Source organism: Oncorhynchus mykiss, chromosome 13 (genome assembly GCF_057628025.1).
Source record: "Oncorhynchus mykiss isolate SJ-2025 chromosome 13, ASM5762802v1, whole genome shotgun sequence".
Taxonomy (NCBI): domain Eukaryota; kingdom Metazoa; phylum Chordata; class Actinopteri; order Salmoniformes; family Salmonidae; genus Oncorhynchus; species Oncorhynchus mykiss.
In genome coordinates, this window is record NC_143034.1 from 26,723,811 (window position 1) to 26,742,500 (window position 18,690).

Sequence of the window (18,690 nt, forward strand, 5' to 3'; positions counted from 1 at the left end):
TTATTTCTACAATGAATATGCTTTATTTTCTTTTACAAAAAAAATCACTGTAGTCTAGAAATACAGGAGGCAAACAAGAAATAAAATGGGGGTGGGGGTGTATTTGCAGTTGTAATGAAAGCCTGGTCGTCAACAGCCAGTCTGAGAATAATAATACAAACACAAGTAAAACTACATCATGGATGTTAAAGCTTTTAACCAAATGAAATCACATTCTGCTCTTGAAGGGGGAGCAAAAAGCTCCACATCTCACATAGTTAATAGTAACACTGATTTCTGACCCACACACACACACTACCTATGGAGACATTGCTACAGGTATATGAACGGGAGAGGAGGTGCACACTGGGTATGATATGAAACATCAGTAAAAATACACAAGACAAAGAAGAAGAAAAATAAGTGTTTGTTTTCCGTTCACCAGGTTTGCCTCGTTAGGTTTTTATGTAACACGTACAGCACACCTACACGTCTTTCTGTTTAATACAGGTGTACACCTACACGTCTTTCTGTTTAATACAGGTGTACACCTACACGTCTTTCTGTTTAATACAGGTGTACACCTACACGTCTTTCTGTTTAATACAGGTGTACACCTACACGTCTTTCTGTTTAATACAGGTGTACACCTACACGTCTTTCTGTTTAATACAGGTGCACACCTACACGTCTTTCTGTTTAATACAGGTGCACACCTACACGTCTTTCTGTTTAATACAGGTGCACACCTACACGTCTTTCTGTTTAATACAGGTGCACACCTACACGTCTTTCTGTTTAATACAGGTGTACACCTACACGTCTTTCTGTTTAATACAGGTGTACACCTACACGTCCTTCTGTTTAATACAGGTGTACACCTACACGTCTTTCTGTTTAATACAGGTGTACACCTACACGTCTTTCTGTTTAATACAGGTGTACACCTACACGTCTTTCTGTTTAATACAGGTGTACACCTACACGTCTTTCTGTTTAATACAGGTGCACACCTACACGTCTTTCTGTTTAATACAGGTGTACACCTACACGTCTTTCTGTTTAATACAGGTGTACACCTACACGTCCTTCTGTTTAATACAGGTGTACACCTACAAGTCTTTCTGTTTAATACAGGTGTACACCTACACGTCTTTCTGTTTAATACAGGTGTACACCTACACATCTTTCTGTTTAATACAGGTGTACACCTACACGTCTTTCTGTTTAATACAGGTGTACACCTACAAGTCTTTCTGTTTAATACAGGTGTACACCTACACGTCTTTCTGTTTAATACAGGTGTACACCTACACATCTTTCTGTTTAATACAGGTGTACACCTACACGTCTTTCTGTTTAATACAGGTGCACACCTACACGTCTTTCTGTTTAATACAGGTGCACACCTACACGTCTTTCTGTTTAATACAGGTGTACACCTACACGTCTTTCTGTTTAATACAGGTGTACACCTACACGTCCTTCTGTTTAATACAGGTGTACACCTACACATCTTTCTGTTTAATACAGGTGCTCACCGTGCATTACCCACTAATGTTCTTATCTAGTGTCTAAGGCACTTTAAAGAAACATGTCATTACAGCTGAGCTAACATTGGCGTAAAAGTCAAATGAAAGTGGCAGTTTCCATACATTACCCTCTTTTATACTGAACAGAGATGCCAAAGGAACAATAGAGAGCGCTGATGGATATGGACCTTCTGGGACGTTAAGAGTGGCTTAATAGTTTTAGAGCTTTGAGATGCTATCCCCAATAGAAGGCTGTTATATCTAGGAATACTAAGTGCTTGGTAGTTGGTGTGTCAACGTATTATAAGAGAGAGTTGGGGGTCCTACTTTGCTACCAAACCATGGCACAAACAAAGTGAGATGGCAGTCTCCCTTGCTGAGAAGTAGGCTTTAGCTAGCCAAACTACACGTTCAATCGAAGCTCTCATCATTCGTGTTGGACTAAGAGGCTGTATTGTACATCTTGTGACCACTCATGAGAGAAGCTTGGGGTTTCCTGGCTCCAGTTACAGGGGCATATGAACACTCATTGTGCAGTTATGTGCAGTTTCCAGCGATTCTCTGTGATACGTACGCCAGCGACCATCTATCTAAGCATACCACACTTCACTGCCTTCAACCCTTCTTCCTGAACAACAGGAAAAATAGTGTTCCAATTAGTCAAAATACAACAACAAAAAACGTCAATCATGACCTATGCGATTCCTATAAGAAGTCAGTTACCAATTGTTTTTAAAGTGTTGTGACGAGATGCTGTGGCAAGTGGAGAAAAGCTGTTCACAGTTAAAACTTCCACTTTTTTCTTCCAGAACAGGTCAGACTGTGTGAATCCACCATCTTGTTTCATTGTAGTGTTTAGAAGCGGAACAATAGTCTGTACATCAGGAAGAGACTCATGCAATGAGGGAAGCGGAGGCAGTCCATTGACCTCTGACCTATTGTTGAATAGGACTATCATCGGAGAGGACAGAGTTTTGTTAGGCCTGCTTTAAGCCAGGGGAGAGATGATGGCTTTACATTTGGTGACACACTTGTATTACAAGACAATATTTTGTTTAATGTGGAAGGAGGATGACAAAAGTGAACGTTTCCTAGTTTCGCTCCTTTCCTTGCAGTTTGGCGTTCAGGGGCATACACATACCTTACATACTCACATGTGCACACACGCATAGTTCATAAGTAAAAATCACTTGTACATAAGTTTACATATTCATTTAAGTGGAACACATAATTCCACGCCTAGGGAGGACTATATTAAGATCGTTGGGACACTCGCCGGGCCGAGCAGCTAGCCAGAGTAGAGTAGGAATATTGTTAGAGTAACATTAGAGTAAGGCAGAGTAAGCCGCTCAAGTGGGAGTAATTGTTTCGTCATCCCTAGGAAGGGAGCATTTCTGGGGGGTGGGGTGGTCTAGGTCGTATTCATTACAACACACCGTAGCAAAACGTTTGAAAGCATCTTTCAACGGAAAATGAAAACGAGCTGTTCTTATTAGTCAAATCCAGGTAGTCCTTCCCTGTTTCGGACTGTTTTCTTCTGTTTTGGTTCCTAATGAACAAGACCCTGGTTCTCCCTGCTGTTGACTCGTGGACAGGGACAGATGGAGAGGCTGAGGTGTTGTAGTCACCATGCTGCCAGGCTGGCTAATCGATAGGGTTGGTAGGATTAGCAGGGAGCGTCTATTCGGTCTGGTTGGAGGCTTGCGTGTCGTTGTGGTCGCTGGCGCGGCTGTCGGCGTCATCGTCAGAATTGTCCACGGAGGTTCCGTCGATCTGGAGCTGCCGGCTGCGGCCTGAACGGCTAGACGAGAAGCTGATGGGGCCTCCACGCCTGAGGAGAACAGGCAAATACATACATGGTCATTTATCACACCCACAGATCTATGACAGTGTGTGTCCTGTTGCATCTATTGGAGTGTTGATGAACATGTACGGGAAATGATAACAATGAATGTCTTCTTTGTTTTAAAGAAACTGGCAGAGGGAACGCTGATGGGCATAAATAACTATGTGAAGTGTATGAGAGGCTGTACCTGAGGCGGTTCTTAAGTGTGTTGACTTCGCGGGTCAGGCCCTCGCTGGCCTCGGTGGCGTCGTCCAGCTCCCTCTGTAGTTTCCTACGGGAGGCGTTGGCTCTGGTAGCCTCCTCCTCAGCCTCCTCCAGCTGACGCTTCAGCTGCTTCATACGAGAGTTGGCCTTCTCCATCTGACAGGGGGAGAATTTGAATTTCAACGCACAATTCAACGTATTTACATAGCAAATTCAAGGGCCAATTCAATATTAAAACACAGAGAGCGAGAGAGCAAGAAAGAGAGACAAAAGGTGGGATAGAAATTGGAAAAACAAGGATGGAAATTAAAGTTTGAAGACAAAGGTTTGGGACAGACAGAAGAATTGAGAGAGAACCAAAGCTACTGAATAGCGTGGGTGGGAATAGGGGAGAGAGAGAGAGAACCAAAGCTACAGAAGAGCGTGGGTGGGAATAGGGGAGAGAGAGAGAGAGAACCAAAGCTACAGAAGAGCGTGGGTGGGAATAGGAGAGAGAGAGAACCAAAGCTACAGAAGAGCGTGGGTGGGAATAGGAGAGAGAGAGAACCAAAGCTACTGAATAGCGTGGGTGGGAATAGGGGAGAGAGAGAGAGAACCAAAGCTACTGAATAGCGTGGATGGGAATAGGGGAGAAAGAGAGAACCAAAGCTACAGAAGAGTGTGGGTGGGAATAGGGGAGAGAGAGAGAGAACCAAAGCTACAGAAGAGCGTGGGTGGGAATAGGAGAGAGAGAGAACCAAAGCTACAGAAGAGCGTGGGTGGGAATAGGGGAGAGAGAGAGAGAACCAAAGCTACAGAAGAGCGTGGGTGGGAATAGGGGAGAGAGAGAGAGAACCAAAGCTACAGAAGAGCGTGGGTGGGAAAAGGAGAGAGAGAGAACCAAAGCTACAGAAGAGCGTGGGTGGGAATAGGGGAGAGAGAGAGAGAACCAAAGCTCCAGAAGAGCGTGGGTGGGAATAGGAGAGAGAGAGAACCAAAGCTACAGAAGAGCGTGGGTGGGAATAGGGGAGAGAGAGAGAGAACCAAAGCTACAGAAGAGCGTGGGTGGGAATAGGGGAGAGAGAGAGAGAACCAAAGCTACAGAAGAGCTTGGGTGGGAATAGGGGAGAGAGAGAGAGAACCAAAGCTACAGAAGAGCTTGGGTGGGAATAGGAGAGAGAGAGAACCAAAGCTACAGAAGAGCGTGGGTGGGAATAGGGGAGAGAGAGAGAGAACCAAAGCTACAGAAGAGCGTGGGTGGGAATAGGAGAGAGAGAGAACCAAAGCTACAGAAGAGCGTGGGTGGGAATAGGAGAGAGAGAGAACCAAAGCTACAGAAGAGCGTGGGTGGGAATAGGGGAGAGAGAGAGAGAACCAAAGCTACAGAAGAGCGTGGGTGGGAATAGGAGAGAGAGAGAACCAAAGCTACAGAAGAGCGTGGGTGGGAATAGGAGAGAGAGCGAGAGAACTAAAGCTACAGAAGAGCGTGGGTGGGAATAGGAGAGAGAGAGAACCAAAGCTACAGAAGAGTGTGGGTGGGAATAGGAGAGAGAGAGAGAGAGATCCAAAGCTACAGAAGAGCGTGGGTGGGAATAGGAGAGAGAGAGAGATCCAAAGCTACAGAAGAGCGTGGGTGGGAATAGGAGAGAGAGAGAGAACCAAAGCTACAGAAGAGCGTGGGTGGGAATAGGAGAGAAAGAGAGAGAGAGCTTCAGCACAGATGACACAGAGACACTGATTATAGTGAATTAGTAGCTAACCTGGCATCCATGGCCTTTAACTCACCCTTTCTAAATGTCAGAACAGACTGTTTCAAGTTCACTGTGGACCCAAAACGACCACTCACCTGTTCCTTGTACTGGTCGGCATGGCGACGCTCGTCCTCCACCTGAATCACCACCTCTTTCAGCTTCTTCTCTGTGCGTCGGACGATCTTATTGGCTGCTGCCCTCTCCCTGAGAGGAAAAAGAGTGATAACAGGAAAGTGTGTAAATAGTGTACTACTGACTCATATCTAATGGGGACATACATTTGCATCAGGATGTAGTAAAAGACTCCACATTAGGCAACCTCATACACTACCATTCAAAAGTTTGGGGATCACTTAGACATTTCCTTGTTTTTGAAAGAAAAGCTCATTTTTTGTCCATTAAATAACCTCAAATTGATCAGAAATACAGTGTAGACATTGTTCATGTTGTAAATGACTATTGTAGATGGAAACGGCAGATGTTTTATGGAATATCTACATAGGCGTACAGAGACCCATTATCAGCAACCATCACTCCTGTGTTCCAATGGCACGTTGTGTGAGCTAATCCAAGTTTATAATTTGAAAAGGCTAATTGATCATTAGAAAACCCTTTTGCAATTATGTTAGCACAGCTGAAAACTGTTGTGCTGATTAAAGAAGCAATAAAACTGGCCTTCTTTAATTGAGTACCTGGAGCATTAGTATTTGTGGGTTTGATTACAGCCTCAAAATGGCCAGAAACAAAGAACTTTCTTCTGAAACTCGCCAGTCTATTCTTGTTCTGAGAAACGAAGGCTATTCCATGCAAGAAATTGCCAAGAAACTGAAGATCTCATACAATGCTGTGTACTATTCCCTTCACAGAACAGTGCAAACGGGCTCTAACCAAAATAGAAAGAGGAGTGGGAGGCCCTGGTGCACAACATACAGTACATTAGAGTGTCTAGTTTGAGAAACAGATGACTCCCAAGTCCTCAACTGGCAGCTTCATTAAATAGTACCCACAAAACACCCGTCTCAACGTCAACAGTGAAGAGTTGCAAAAAAAAAGCCATATCTCAGACTGGCCAATGAAAATAAAAGATTAAGATGGGAAAAAGAAAACAGACACTGGACAGAGGAAGAGTGGAAAAAAGTGTTATGGACAGACAAATCTAAGTTTGAAAGGGAACAGTTTATGACTGGGGTGGCTGGGGTCTTTGACAATTTTTAGTGCCTTCCTCTGGCACCGCCTGGTGTAGAGGTCTTGGATGGCAGGCAGTTTAGCCCCAGTGATGTATTGGGCCGTACGCACCACCCTCTAGTGCCTAGCGGTAAGAGACCGAGCAATTGCCGTACAGGCAGTGATGCAACCGGTCAGGATGCTCTCGATGTTGCAGCTGTAGAACCTTTTGAGGATCTCAGGACCCATGCCAAATCTTTTTAGTTTCCTGAGGGGGAATAGGCTTTGTCGTGCCCTCTTCACGACTGTCTTGGTGTGTTTAGACCATTTTAGTTTGTTGTTGATGTGGACACCAAGGAACTTGACGCTCTCAACCTGCTCCACTATAGCCCCGTCGATGAGAATGGGGGCGTGCCCGGTCCTCCTTTTTTTTAGCTCAGTGCGAATGTTGCCTGTAATCCATGGCTTCTGGTTGGGGTATGTACGTACAGTCACTGTGGGGACGATATCCTCGATGCACTTATTGATAAAGCCAGTGACTGATGTGGTGTACTCCTCAATGCCATCGGAAGAATCCTGGAACATGTTCCAGTCTGTGCTAGCAAAACAGTCCTGTAGTTTAACATCTGCTTCATCTGACCACATTTTTACAGACTGAGTCACTGGTACTTCCTGCTTTAATTTTTGCTTATAAGCAGGAATCAGGAGGATAGAGTTGTGGTCAGATTTACCAAATGGAGGGCTAGGGAGAGCTTTGTACGTGTCTCTGTGGAGTACAGGTGATCTTTATTTTTTTTCCCTCTGGTTGCACATTTAACATGTTGATAGAAATTTGGTAGAACTGATTTAAGTTTCACTGCATTAAAGTCTCCGGCCACTAGGAACGTCGCCTTTGGGTAAGTGGTTTTCTGTTTGCTTATTTCCTTATTCAGCTGACTGAGTGCGGTCTTAGTGCCAGCATCTGTCTGTTGTGGTAAATAAACAGCCACCAAAAGTATAGCTGAAAACTCTCTAGGCAAGTAGTGTGTTTGAACGGTACTGTATGTTTTCAACCCCCTAATGTTAAAGGTCCAATGAAGTCATATATATCTCAATATCAGATCATTTTCTGGGTAACAATGAAGTACCTTACTGTGATTATTTTCAATTAAAATGGTCAAAACAAAAACAAAATAGCTTCTTAGCAAAGAGCAATTTCTCAAGCAAGAATTTTGCTAGGACTGTCAGGGGAAAATTTTTTTGTTGTTGTTATTGGCAGAAAAGTTTGGTACTCTTTCTTATTGGTCTATTAACTAATTTACCATATGGTGATGACACCAGGCAGGCAAAAATCCATCCCACCAAAATGGGCTGAAACTTCAAGCTGTCTTTATACTAAAAGGGCATTATCATAATTTTCACAATTTCACAGTATTATTCCAACCTCCTAGTGTGGAAATATATATACACAACACAGGAAGATCACATTTTTGACTGCACTGGGCCTTTAAAGGTCCAGATTTGGAGTAGTTTGTAATCTGATTATAGAACTGTGGTTAGGTGAAACTCCTACCTCTAGCGGTCTATTGAGTATGGGTAAATCATTACAATGAGTATATGAGCTAGAGTCCACCTATTGAAGCCTACATTTAATTCTAGGTAACCTCCCATCTTTAAACTCTGACCCCCATTATAATGTCTATTTAGTACAGTATATAGAAGGCTTCTTACTTGGCCTCCTGCTCCAGTTGCTCCTCCAGCTGCAGTATCTTGGCCTCCAGGGCGGTGATGGCAGCCTTGAACTTGGACTTGACTGCCCCCTCTAGCTCTCCCAGCTTGGCCTTCAGCTCTTTGTTCTGCCTCTCCATTCCTTGACGGGCGTTCTCACTCTTCTGGGCCGCACTGCGCTCCCCAGCCAGCTCAGTGTTCAGGATGTCCACCTTGGGATAGAAATGGGAATAAAGGGAGAGAGGGTCACTCTTTGTCTATCTCTATATAAAACCGTTAGTTGTGGGTCCCAGGAAGTAGTCTGGTGTGCTACTTGTTAGTGCAGTTTATTATAGGCTACTCTCCAGACCATAGAGAGACTACATTCTATGGTTCAAGAATCGTCTCTGTGTATGAATGAATTTCAAAAGTACTTTCCTCTTGTCCGATCTCCTCCTCAAAACATCAAGAGACAATGGTGGTTTAAGGAGAGTTTTACCTGTTCTGTACCTTCATGAGCTGTGTACGTGTTTGACAATGTCAGAGTTGTACTGTACCTGCATGGTGGTCTTGCGGAAGCGGTCATTAAGCAGCTCCATGTTGCTCTGTTCCTCCTCTAGTTCCTCCTCCAGCTGTGAGATGCGGGCCTCCAGCCTCCTCTTCTCATCTAGCAGGGCCGACCTGACACAAACAAATTCATAATTCGGTGATGTGGTCGGTACAGAACAGAGCATAGAAATCAGGGGGGGAAGGCTGCTGGTCCACTTAAAGCAGCAGTATGTAACTTTTTGGGTGACCTGACCAAATTCAGATAGGAATGCGAGTTATAGATCTGTCATTCTCATTGAAAGCAAGAATAAGAAGCAGTAGATCTGTTCTATGTGTGCTATTTCTATGCTTCCCGTTCTTAAGTTTCGTTTTTACGTCTTTTACTTTCAGTTTTGTACACCAGCTTCAAACAGCTGAAAATACAATATTTTGGGTTATTGAAAATATATTTCATAGCGGTTTAGATGGTACAATGATACATTGTGTCATGTATTGTCATGTTGTGTCTTGTTTCTGTCCTTTCTCTTCACCCTGTCTCCCTCTGCTGGTCATTTTAGGTTACCTTTTCTCCCCCTCTTTCCCCCAGCTGTTCCTTGTCTCCTCCTAACTACCTCGTCACCCCTTTTCCCACCTGTTCCCTTTTTCCCTCTGATTAGGTCTCTATATCTCTCTCTGTTCCTGTTTCTGTCTTTGTCGGATTCTTGTTTGTGTTATTCATGCCTGAACCAGACTATCGTCATGTTTGCTGCAACCTTGTCCTGTCCTGTCGGAATCTGCCGGTCCATCTGAGCCTACCTATGTTTTGTCATTAAAGAAGCTCTGTTTACGTTAATTCGCTTTTGGGTCCTCATTCACGCACCGTAACACATTGCTTGTTTTGTTACAGAAACTGAAATTAGGTGAACTGTTACAATGTTAGCAACCAGCGATTTCTGCATATTGCACCATTAAATCTGTAAAAATATCATGCTTGAATTTGATCATTAATCAGCGAAATGTAGCTACTCACTTTCCAGAGGCGCTATTTGAGATCTCGTCGGCCAGCTCGTCTCTCTCCTGCTCAGCGTGTCTACGGGCCCTCTCTGAAGCCGCCAGGTCCTCCTGCAGCTGTAGGATCTCAGCTTCCAGGCCCTTTAGTTTCTTCTCGTTCTCTTTAGACTGTGCAAAGATCTCATCACGGGATGCTCTGGCCTCCTCCAGCTCCCTCTGGTAGTCCTTCATCTGGGCCTGCAGGGGGCAGCAGCAAGGCAAAGAGTAAGACTGGTCTGGGGCAACAGTACAGGGTTAGGGGTCAACTCCATTTCAAATTAGATTTTCCTCAATACTCCTCTATGGCAGCATTTACACAGGCAGCCCAATTCTGATATTGTTTGCCACTAATTGGTCTTTTGACCAATCAGATCAATCTGTTGCCCATAATTGGGCTGCCTGTGTAAATGCAGCCTATGAGAAAATGTTTGAAATTCAGTTTTTCTTCCCGAATTGAAATAGAACCGACCCCAACCCCGTAGCTATACTGAATATAATAGTGCAAGGCCAGCGGGGAAGCTACAAATGAGTTTAGAGCATCAGGGATGTCATCTAAATACAGACGTTGGTAGTCCTGGACATATTCTAATCTAGGATACATTAAAGCTGACTATACAGTGGACAGACAAGCACAGATACCATACCTGAAGAGGCTGCCAGTCCATTTTATTGATAAAAGGATACAGGTGTAAAAAATAATATTGCTGATTATCAGAGATCAGACAACCAGGAGTTCCTAATTAATCAGGCAAAAAATATTGACTTTGTAGGGTTGCAAAATTCTGCTAACTTTCCCAAAATTCCCAGAATTCCTGGTTGGAAGATTCTTGGAATTTTGGAAAAGTTACCAGAATTTTGCAACAATATTTATAATCTACAGTTGAAATTGGAAGTTTACATACACTTAGGTTGGAGTCATTAAAACTAGTTTTTCAACCACTCCACAAATGTCTTGTTAACAAACTATAGTTTTGGCAAGTCGGTTAGGACATCTACTTTGTGAATTTTTTCTCTGATTAAATGTCAGGAATTGTGAAAAACCGAGTTTAAATGTAGTTGGCTAAGGTGTATGTAAACTTCCGACTTCAACTGCATAATACTACATAATAGCTCAGCACAACTTGAGAATGAACAAGCAAACACAAATCCTGTATGAAGTCTAACCTGTAGTTTTCTGAGCTGTTTGATGGCTTCATCTCTGGCCTTGTTGGATGCTTCTATTTGCCCCTCCAGGTCCTTGAGGTCCATCTCCAGCTTCTTCTTAGCTGCCACAGCCAGGGCTCTCTGCTTCCTCTCATCCTCCAGCTCTGCCTCCATCTCACGAACCTTGGGTCAGACAACAAGATTGAAAACACCAAGTAAGTGATGAAACCTAGTGAAGTTTGGGTTCTAGCTTGCTCGGATGTAATAACAGTTAGGGTGAAGATGGATGGGAAGTACACAATGAGTCCATAAGTTAAAGTTTTTGACCATATAATACACATGGTGATTATTTTCTCCGAACTGTTGGCCTAGCTAAATCAGCTGAGTTTCTCTTAGAGGTCTGAATGTTACTCCCCAAAAAGAGTCCTCTCTGCTCGTCTCTGTACCTGTTTGACCAGTGTCCTCTTCTTCTCCTCGTTCTGTTCGTCTCTGGCCTGCAGGTCCCTGTCGAACTGGGCCTTCATGGCCTGCATGTTGACCTCCAGACGCAGCTTGCCGTCCTCCGTGGCCTGCAGCTCGTCCTCCAGCTCCTCCAGCTGGGTCCTCATCTCCTCCACCTGCTGCTCCAGGGTGCGCTTCGACTTCTCCAGCTCATGGACCTACACACAGGGGGACGTGGAGAGACTGTTAGCAGCAACATCTCTTTTCTGGGTCTTCCTATGGGAAGCCATCCCATAGGATTAGTCAAACAAATTCTCACTCAAAGCAAAAATCTGAGGTGGGTGGACAGCGTTATTAAGTAAGGTGTGTACGGTCTCCAACAACATTTAGGAAACACTACCAGCTCCTGTAACACAGTCATTCTCACTCATTCTGTGGTGGGTGGATTGGTGGCCATATTGGAAGAAACATACGAAAACCTGTACATTTTGGTTCTATCAATCCTCATTGGATGAGCCTAGCCAAGTCAAGGCTTAGGACTGGGTTGTATAAGGTATTTGAGAACCTTCAGCTCCTGTACAGGGGGTTTAAACTACGTACGCTCTTGCCCACGTCGTCCTTGGAGCTCATCAGGTCCTCCATCTCAGTCCTCAGCTGCTTGTTGAGCCTCTCAAACTCCTCCTTGGCCTCCAGGGCCTCGTCCAGAGCCCGGGCCATAGACAGAGCCTTAGTCTCCTTCTCCCTGGCCTCAGCCTCGGCCTTGTCACGCTCCTCAGCATAGCGGGCAGAAATGGTCTTCTCCTCAGCCAGGAGCTAATATAGAAGGAGAAGATAGTGATTAAGAAGGATGGCAAGCAATGTCTTACTGGTAAGTTATGTTAACGAAGGCAATCATTGGAATCAAGAAATCACAAAAACTCAGCCATTTCTTCATTAACGGCAGGTCTACTTTTATTTTGCAAAGAGGGGAGAAGGAGATAAGCAAAGGTGAGAGGAAGAGGAAAAGATGGAGATGATATGATACCTGGTCAAACTTCTTCTGCTTCTTCTCCAGGTTGGAGACAATGGTCCTCTGGTGGTCCAGGTCCACCATGAGGTCGTCCAGCTCCTGCTGCAGGCGGGTCTTGGTTTTCTCCATCTTGTCAAAGGCGGAGGCTTTCTCCTCCAGCCGCTGGCTGGTCAGCTCCATGTCCTTCTGCAGCTTCCTCTTCACCTCCTCCAGAGACTCCAGGGTCCCCACGTCCTCATCCAGCTTCTTCCTAGACTCAAACAGCTAGATAGAGAAGACAATGGTGTTCATATTATATACTTTTTCTGTGGTTCTTACATGAGGAAATAAGGGTCACAGCTTTGTGAGTGAGCATTTGATATACAGAAAATGACAGTGGTCTTTAAAAAAAAACACACATTACTGATCTTAGTGTTGGGGAAGCTACTATGAAAATATATTTTACCAAGCTACCAATTACTTCACATTGAAAGAAGCTAAGCTACGTTAAAGCTACCCTTAAGACAAATATAGTTTCCTTAACTAAAGTGACTTTAAAAAAGTACAGTGCCTTGCAAAAGTATTCACCCCCTCTGCGTTTTTCCTAATTTGTTGCATTACAACCTGTAATTCAAATTGATTTTTATTTGGAATTCATGTAATGGACATACACAAAATAGTCCAAATTGGTGAAGTGAAATATAAAAAATAAAAAAAAGAATTTTAAAATTATTTTTTTTTTTAAAACAACAGAAAAGTGGTGCGTGCATACTGTATGTATTCCCTCCTTCTGCTAAATTAGATCTGGTGCAACCAATTACCTTCAGAAGTCACATATTTAGTTAAATAAAGTCCACCTGTGTGCAATCTAAGTATCACATAATCTCAGTATATATAAACCTGTTCTGAAGGGCCCTAGAGTCTGCAAAACCACTAAGCAAGGTGCACCACCAAGCAAGCGGTACCATGAAGACCAAGGAGCTCTCCAAACAGGTCAGGGACGAAGTTGTGGGGAAGTACAGATCAGGGTTGGGTTATAAAAAAATATCAGAAACTTTGAACATCCCACGGAGCAACATTAAATCCATTTTTAAAAAATAGAAATAATATGGCAGTACAACAAACCTGCCACCCACCAAAACTCACAGACCAGGCATGGAGAGCATTCATCAGAGAAGCAACAAAGAGACCAAAGATAACCCTGAAGGAACTGCAAAGCTCCACTGCGGAGATTGGAGTATCTGTCCATAGGACCACTTTAAGCCGTACACTCCACAGAGCTGAGCTTTACGGAAGAGTGGCCAGAAAAAAGCCATTGCTTAAAGAAAAAAATAAGGCATGTGGGAGACTCCCCAAATATGGAAGAAGGTACTCTGGTCAGATGAGACTAAAATTTAGCTTTTTGGCCATCAAGGAAAACGCTATGTCTGGCACAAACCTAACACCGCTCATCACCCCGAGAACACCATCCCAACAGTGAAGCATGATGGTGGCAGCATCATGCTGAGGGGATATTTTTCATCGGCAGGGACTGGGAAACTGGTCAGAATTTAAGGAATGATGAATGGCGCTAAATACAGGGACATTATCTAGTCAAAGCCCAAACCTCAATCCAATTGAGAATCTGTGGTATGACTTAAAGATTGCTGTACACCAGCAGGAACCCATCCAACTTGAAGGAGCTGGAGCAGTTTTGCCTTGAAGAATGGGCAAAAATCCCAGTGGCTAGATGTGCCAAGCTTATAGAGACATATCCCAAGAGACTTGCAGCTGTAATTGCTGCAAAAGGTGGCTCTACAAAGTATTGACTTTGGGGGGGTTCTTAGTTATGCACGCTCAAGTTTTGTGTTTTTTGTCTTATTTCTTGTTTGTTTCACAATAAAAAATATGTTGCAACTTCAAAGTGGTAGGCATGTTGTGTTAATCAAATGATACAAACCCCCAAAATATATATTTTAATTCCAGGTTGTAAGGCAACAAAATAGGAAAAATGCCAAGGGGGTGAATACTTTCGCAAGGCACTGTAGTTCACTATGTGAAGGAACATTTTATGTTTGTGCTTTTCTAATAACCAATTTGACTGGGTTCATGCAAGTGACTGATTCATTGTGCCTGGGAGGAACCCTCACTATCAGTATATGCAATTTAGCAGTACGCCCAGAACATTGTTTTGAGAACGGAAAGGGATATCTCAGTTTCAAGGTCTCAGCTTGGAGAGAAGAAGCCTCGTGAGGTATTGGTCTGTCACATGCATAAATGATGAATTCATTATGAATAATCTAAATCATAACTTGTCTGTGTAAGCAGTATATAAGAGATCTAACGGGACTGCCCTGATAGAGCTCACTTCAGACCGGTAATTTAGTTTGACTGTGACCTATCCAGCTTGCTGTTAATATGATTAATTTAAGATTGAATTCAGGTGTCCCTGGTGGTAATTTCCATGACAACTACATCCAAACTACTTTTTGCAAGAATAGATCACTTTGGGGTCATATGCTAACAGAATGTGTTATTTAGCCTATTAAACAAATTATGTTCCAAGAGAGAATTAGGCAGGTCTGATGCTGAAAAATAAAACATTTATTACCTAACTACTGACAACACTACCTAGATGTGAATTTAGTTAAACTACCACCAAGCTACTACAAAATGTAGTTAAATTACTAGCAGAACTACATGTAGTTTACTTCCCCCCAACACTGTATTCAACTTATACCTGAGGTACATACCTGAGCCTGCAGCGTGGCCAGTTGTTTCTCCAGGTTCCTGCGGGCCTCCTCGTCCTCCTCCTGCTGCTCCTGCAGGGTACTCTTGTCCTCCTCCAGCTGACGGATACGAGAGCTCAGGTTCAGCTTCTGACGTGTCTCCTCCTGGAGCAGCTCCTACACACACACACACACACACACACACACACACACACACACACACACACACAAGGTGGTAAAAAATAAAAAAAAGTTGTTTTTACAGTAGATTAGCATTATCAAAAAAATAAAATAAAATCAAAATCAAATTTATTTATATAGCCCTTCGTACATCAGCTGATATCTCAAAGTGCTGTACAGAAACCCAGCCTAAAACCCCAAACAGCAAGCAATGCAGGCAATTATCTACAAGTCTACAAGCAAAGCAAGCAATTATCTACAAGTGTCTCCAATAATGAATTGCTTCCAAAGCATATTACAATACCTCCAACTTCGATTTCAACTATTAGAGCATGTAATGGCTTGGTGACGTATAAGGAGTCTCTGCTCACCTGTGTGTCCTGTAACGCACTCTCCAGGCCTGCTGAATCCTTCGCCAACTTGATTCCCTTCTTCTCAGCATCCTCCAGCAGGGCGGAGACAGTGTCCAGTTCCGTCTACAGACAAAGGTCAATAAATATCTCTTCATATTCACATTAAAACATATTCACTCCCATTTTGATAAACCAATGGACTTCAACACATAGTGATGACGACAGACAGACAGCGTGGTCCATTGACTTGCCCTCTAACCTGCAGTTTGTGTGTGCGGTCGGCCAGTTCTACTTTAGCCCTCTCTCCCTCGGTGGCTCGGGCCATGAACTCCTGCAGCTGAGCCTCCATCTTCTTCCTCTTGTGTTCTGACTCTGTCTTGGCCTGCTGAAGCCCCTTCACCTCGCTCACCAGCTCCTTGTTGTCACTCTCCAGGGTACACTTGTTCTTCTCCAGGTTGGACTTGAACTGCAGCGGAAAGAGGGGGGAGAAGGGTTGTGGTATACATTGGGGACATGAGAGAATTTTACAGAGGGTATGTTGGATAGGCCTGTCCTCTTGGCTTGCTTAGCAAAGAAGTGATAGTGTAGTGCTAATACTGTATGAGATTACGTTATGTAGACAGATCTATTTTCTCAGGTGGCGACCAATGATTTATATATACATTAGATGACTGATAGGGGTTGCTGTGTTGAAGCCACTGTGCCTCCATCTTGGGAGTGTAAAAAATATATTTTAGAAGCTATAAGAAATGCATTTATTAATGTCTACATTCGTTTTTTCCATGTGTATTATATTAGAAACACCTTAATGCATACAATTATATTATATTAAAAGATAAACAAACGTTTTTTTAATTAAAATAAAATATAAAAACACAGTTTACTTTTTAGAGAGTACTAATGTTACTGTCCCCATGACAACACTTAAATACATGTAAATTTGTCCTTGTCCCATTTCATTTAAATACTGTAGAATTCCACTCATTCCTATGGAGGACTGCTCCTACTGGGGAGTCCCAATATGGCCAACCAGTGGCTTCAAAGCCTCTCAATGGCCAATACATAGCATCAGCAATCTAGGGTTTATATACATCGTTGGAGGAGATCCACTCTTGACCTGCTAAACATGTGTGTTGCTACTACTGTCTAACGACGTTATGGTTGGCAGGTGCCATGTCTGATGGTGGACCTAGCCTCTAGGCCTGCTAAACATGTAATGAGACATGTTACTAGATGATTGACAGGTATATTGTCTTTGATTATAGACCCACCCTCTTGGCCTGCTCCAAATTCTCAGACAGCTCCTCCAGGGCAGTGGAGTGTCTCTGTCTCATCTCCTGGACCTGAGACTCGTGGTTCTTGGTCTCCTCGTCAATGGCCTTCTTCAGCTCAGCCACCTCCTGCTCTCGCTTGGTCCTGAGAGGAAAGAAAGGAGAAGAGAGAGGGGTTAGAAAGGAAGGTAGACTCATAAAAGACACCTCACTGAGATGCTGTGTCTCTCCATAGCCCTCATGCAGTTACACACGCAGGTACTTTGCCAAACTATGACAGTGCCACTTTTTCAGTGCGACCCTACACCGGTTCTTTATCCATTTCTAAAAGCACCAAAAATAAACATATTGGGACTACAGTAAACATATAAGCGTATCAGTGCAGCAGAGAGCAGTACATCTGACAAGCAGTGTCCCAGTACCTGAGCTCCTGCTGGGCAGCGGTGGTATCCAGAGTGTCCTCCAGCTCAGTCTTCAGAGCCTCCAGCTCCTCACTGAGGTCCCTCTTGACTTTCTCCGCCTTGTTCCTGGACACCTTCTCTGACTCCAGGTCCTCCTGCAGCTCTGACAGCTGGGCCTGCAGCTCCCGCACAGCTTTCAGAGCGTTGTTCTTCTGGGCCGCCTCGTCATCACCCCTGGTACACACGCACACACAACAAACCAATCAATTCCAAAATCAATTCCAAACAGCAACATAGAAATCGTTAGATTAGCTGGCTAATGCCAGGATACATTCCATTTAAATTAAGAGGTGAGAAATCATGTTAACTGTGGGGAGTTCATCTGAGCAGTGCTTTTATAGTACCAGATATGTCCAAATGTTAGGATCATTTTGGGTAAAACTATGGTACACAAAACTGGTACATGAAATCACTGCAGATTCTCTAAAATCCCCCAAAATTGCTGATCATTTCAAAATCATACAGGCCCTAGCAAGTGAGACTGCAGCGTGGTGACAAAATCCCAGTGAACACAGGGTGGCAGTGTGATCGACCTTACAGCGGGTGAGCTCATGGAGGACCTGTGGGTGTTAGTCAGCCTGCCGTGTTTGTTGTGTGTGTCTGAGCAGTGAGTTTCTTGACCGTGTCTGTCTGTGCCTTTCTCTGTCAGTAAAAATACCATTGCGAGCGAGGCCATAGTGAGATTGAATATGTGTTGTTGCTGGCAGTTAGGCTAGATTAAACTATTATTATTATTATGGATTCTGACACATACTCACTCTAACATATCCAACCCTGGATTGTTAATTAGACTCATTCTGTCATTTCTTGTTTTGATTATTCATTATTTGTGTATGTGTATTGTATTTGAGAGACATTCTACTGTACTGTTGGAGCTAGTAACAAAAGCATTTCACTGCACCTGCTATAACACCTGCAAATCTGTGTACCGACCAATAGACTTTGATTTGACTCCTGAGCCCTGCCTGCATTCCTTAAGACATTCCTGTTTTAGAGCTTCTGAAGAGGCCTGTCCCATTGCCAGGACCAAATAATGACTCCATGTTCAATTAGGTATTACACTGATGAAGCCATGGATAGCAATATAGCTACTAATGAGTCATTATAGTCAAATAGCAACTGTCTAGACTATGGTAATTCAATAGCCCTACAATTATAAACAGTCATAAAATTCCAACTGAAATACTGTAGCCTAAGTAACGGTTTAATCAACTAGCCTATGACCATGTGATGATTTCAGAAGGTCATTTAGGGGATACTGTTTTCACTACAGTCTACACCTGAATTCACTACAGTCTACACCTGAATTCACTACAGTCTACACCTGAATTCACTACAGTCTACACCTGAATTCACTACAGTCTACACCTGAATTCACTACAGTCTACACCTGAATTCACTACAGTCACCACCTGAATTAGCTACA

General features: G+C 43.5%; 1 protein-coding gene across 24 annotated transcripts in view; it reads right to left on the reverse strand.

Moving 5' to 3' along the window:
- Positions 1 to 18,690, reverse strand: part of LOC110485800 (myosin-10) — a 95,662-nt gene continuing 76,972 nt past the window's right edge. For all 24 annotated transcript variants that reach the window (XM_090195890.1, XM_036940464.2, XM_090195889.1 and 21 more), the window contains 15 exons: positions 17,226 to 17,438; positions 16,804 to 16,948; positions 15,792 to 15,998; positions 15,551 to 15,655; positions 15,024 to 15,176; positions 12,328 to 12,576; positions 11,904 to 12,116; positions 11,309 to 11,521; positions 10,884 to 11,045; positions 9,700 to 9,917; positions 8,699 to 8,822; positions 8,166 to 8,374; positions 5,387 to 5,495; positions 3,545 to 3,717; positions 1 to 3,342 (listed from right to left, as the gene is read on the reverse strand). In XM_090195890.1, the coding sequence (XP_090052016.1) occupies positions 3,192 to 3,342; positions 3,545 to 3,717; positions 5,387 to 5,495; positions 8,166 to 8,374; positions 8,699 to 8,822; positions 9,700 to 9,917; positions 10,884 to 11,045; positions 11,309 to 11,521; positions 11,904 to 12,116; positions 12,328 to 12,576; positions 15,024 to 15,176; positions 15,551 to 15,655; positions 15,792 to 15,998; positions 16,804 to 16,948; positions 17,226 to 17,438 (2,644 nt within the window). In that variant the 3' untranslated portion in view covers positions 1 to 3,191. The remainder of the gene's footprint in view (positions 3,343 to 3,544; positions 3,718 to 5,386; positions 5,496 to 8,165; positions 8,375 to 8,698; positions 8,823 to 9,699; positions 9,918 to 10,883; positions 11,046 to 11,308; positions 11,522 to 11,903; positions 12,117 to 12,327; positions 12,577 to 15,023; positions 15,177 to 15,550; positions 15,656 to 15,791; positions 15,999 to 16,803; positions 16,949 to 17,225; positions 17,439 to 18,690) is intronic.